Genomic DNA, 1,924 nt, shown 5'->3' with positions numbered 1-1,924 from the left:
AGGGGAATTATATATTATATATATTATATATATAAGATAGCTACGGTAATTGTACTACTAATTTCTATTTATTGAAAGGAACAGCCGGGCATGGTGGCGCACGCCTGTAATCCCAGCACTTGGGAGGCTGAGGCAGGAGGATCGTTGCGAGTTTGAGACCAGCCTGGGCTATAACGTGAGCTCAAGGCCAACCCGAACTGCAGAGCGAGACCCTGGCTCAAAAAAGACAAAAAAAAAAAAAAGAAAAAGAAAAAGAAAAAGAAAGGAACAGTTAGTGTTTATATTGTTTGATCAATCTTACATGCCTATATCTGGTAACCTGAGCAACTACTTTGAAGATAACAATACACAATATAATGACCATTGTTAATTTCCTATCATCTTGTTTTGAAATTCTGTATCTTTTGTTTGTTTGTTTTACTCTCAAGAAAAAAACAAAGGCAAGGGTGGTGGTGTAAATCTGTAATCCCCTCTACTCAGGAGGCTGAGGGAGGAAGACTGCAAGTTCGAGGCCAGTCTGTGCAATGCAGACCTGTTCAAAAACAAAATGGAGCTGCGGATGGCGCTTGCCGGCAAGCGCGAAGTCCTAAATTCTATTCCCTGTACCGAAACAAAATGGGCTGGGGCGGGGGAGGGGGCTCGGGAATGGCGCGCCCCCAGTGTGTGTGTGGAGGGTCACAAAGGCATGGCTACGCCCCGAGAGAAGAGAAATACTGGTAACTGCGCCAGGGTTTTGGCTTTTGTTCCAGAGTGACAGGGGCTGGGAGGAGTCGATGGATGTCTACGAAGTGCTGTGTTGAACACGCGTTAAGTTACTGCAGGAAGCCAGAGGCCGGCCCAGCGCGTAGGGTTTAAGACGGGCAGCTGTAGAGTCCACAGCAGCCAGGGGCACAAGTTCCTGCCCGGCAATCCCGCCGCTGATCCGGAGGCTCTGCCTGGGCGCCCTCGCCTGCGACGCCCTCCAGCTGCCGCACCATCGAGACGCAGGCGCGCTGGGGCTTTAGCGGGGCGCGTCTGGACCGCTCCGGTGCAGCCGCTCTACCCCGCACATGGGCAGCGAGACGCCGCTCCGGCCGGAAGCCTGGAGCTCACTGCTGGTGACGCGGCCGTATGGGGACTCTGCAGAAGGCACTGGTCGTGGTCGCAGCGCTGGGCGCGGGGGCGGGCGTAGGGTGGGCGCTCTTTGCCCTGGTGACCCCGGGGGAACTGCAGAAGCAGGCTATGCTGAAGGTAGGCCGCGGGGCTCGGCGGGCGGCGGGCGGCGGGCGGGGCGGAGCGGAGCGGAACCTAGTCCCAGCTGTGCCTGTAGGAGATGCCGGAGCAGCATCCGCAGCACAGGGACGAGAAGGCGCACACCCAGCGGCTCGTGATGGCTACGCTGCAGGAGGCTGCGGCCACGCAGGAGAACGTGGCCTGGAGGAAGGACTGGAGGCGCGGCGGCGGGACCGTGTGAGCGCAGCCACGCCCGGCGGGGGACGAGGGACGCCATCCGGGACTGCGGGCCCGCGGAGCAGCGGCGGGAGAGCCGGACTCAAAAGACCCCTGCCCTGCCCTGGCGCCTGCGCGCTCCCTGCTCCCATGCAACCCCCAAGCCCCATAGGCTGAGCAACCACATTTTCAAAACGTTTTCAAGTGGAGTATGTTGGGCCGGGGATATAGCTCAGAGGCACAAGCGCCTGCCTGGCAAGCGCAAGGTCCTGAGTTCGATTGCTGGTACCAAAAAAAAAGTGGAGTATGTTTTCTCTAGGAAACCATCTGCCTTTCTTGTTCTATAGAAATGTATTGGGGTGGGCATATAGCCCAGTGGAGTAAGTGCCTGCCTGGCAAGTGCAAGGTCGTGAGTGCGATCCCCGGTACCACCAAAAAAAAAAAAAAAAAGTATTGACTACAAGGCCCTCCCCTTCAGCTACACCCGGGATCCCCC

At 56.8% G+C, this 1,924-nt stretch overlaps 1 protein-coding gene across 1 annotated transcript; it reads left to right on the top strand.

Annotated features, from left to right (window-relative positions):
• The first annotated feature begins 832 nt into the window (after positions 1 to 832).
• Positions 833 to 1,878, top strand: LOC102013363 (ubiquinol-cytochrome-c reductase complex assembly factor 3). The gene is made up of 2 exons (XM_005414784.2): positions 833 to 1,230; positions 1,310 to 1,878. Exons 1-2 carry the CDS (start codon positions 1,111 to 1,113, stop codon positions 1,451 to 1,453), a joined length of 264 nt encoding a protein of 87 aa, XP_005414841.1. The 5' UTR covers positions 833 to 1,110; the 3' UTR covers positions 1,454 to 1,878.
• The last annotated feature ends 46 nt before the right edge of the window (positions 1,879 to 1,924 follow it).

This window comes from Chinchilla lanigera, unplaced genomic scaffold (genome assembly GCF_000276665.1).
Source record: "Chinchilla lanigera isolate Chin_1 unplaced genomic scaffold, ChiLan1.0 scaffold00198, whole genome shotgun sequence".
Lineage (NCBI taxonomy): Eukaryota > Metazoa > Chordata > Mammalia > Rodentia > Chinchillidae > Chinchilla > Chinchilla lanigera.
The sequence above is the reverse complement of the archived record's forward strand: the minus strand, read 5'-3'. Positions and strand labels throughout refer to the sequence as shown.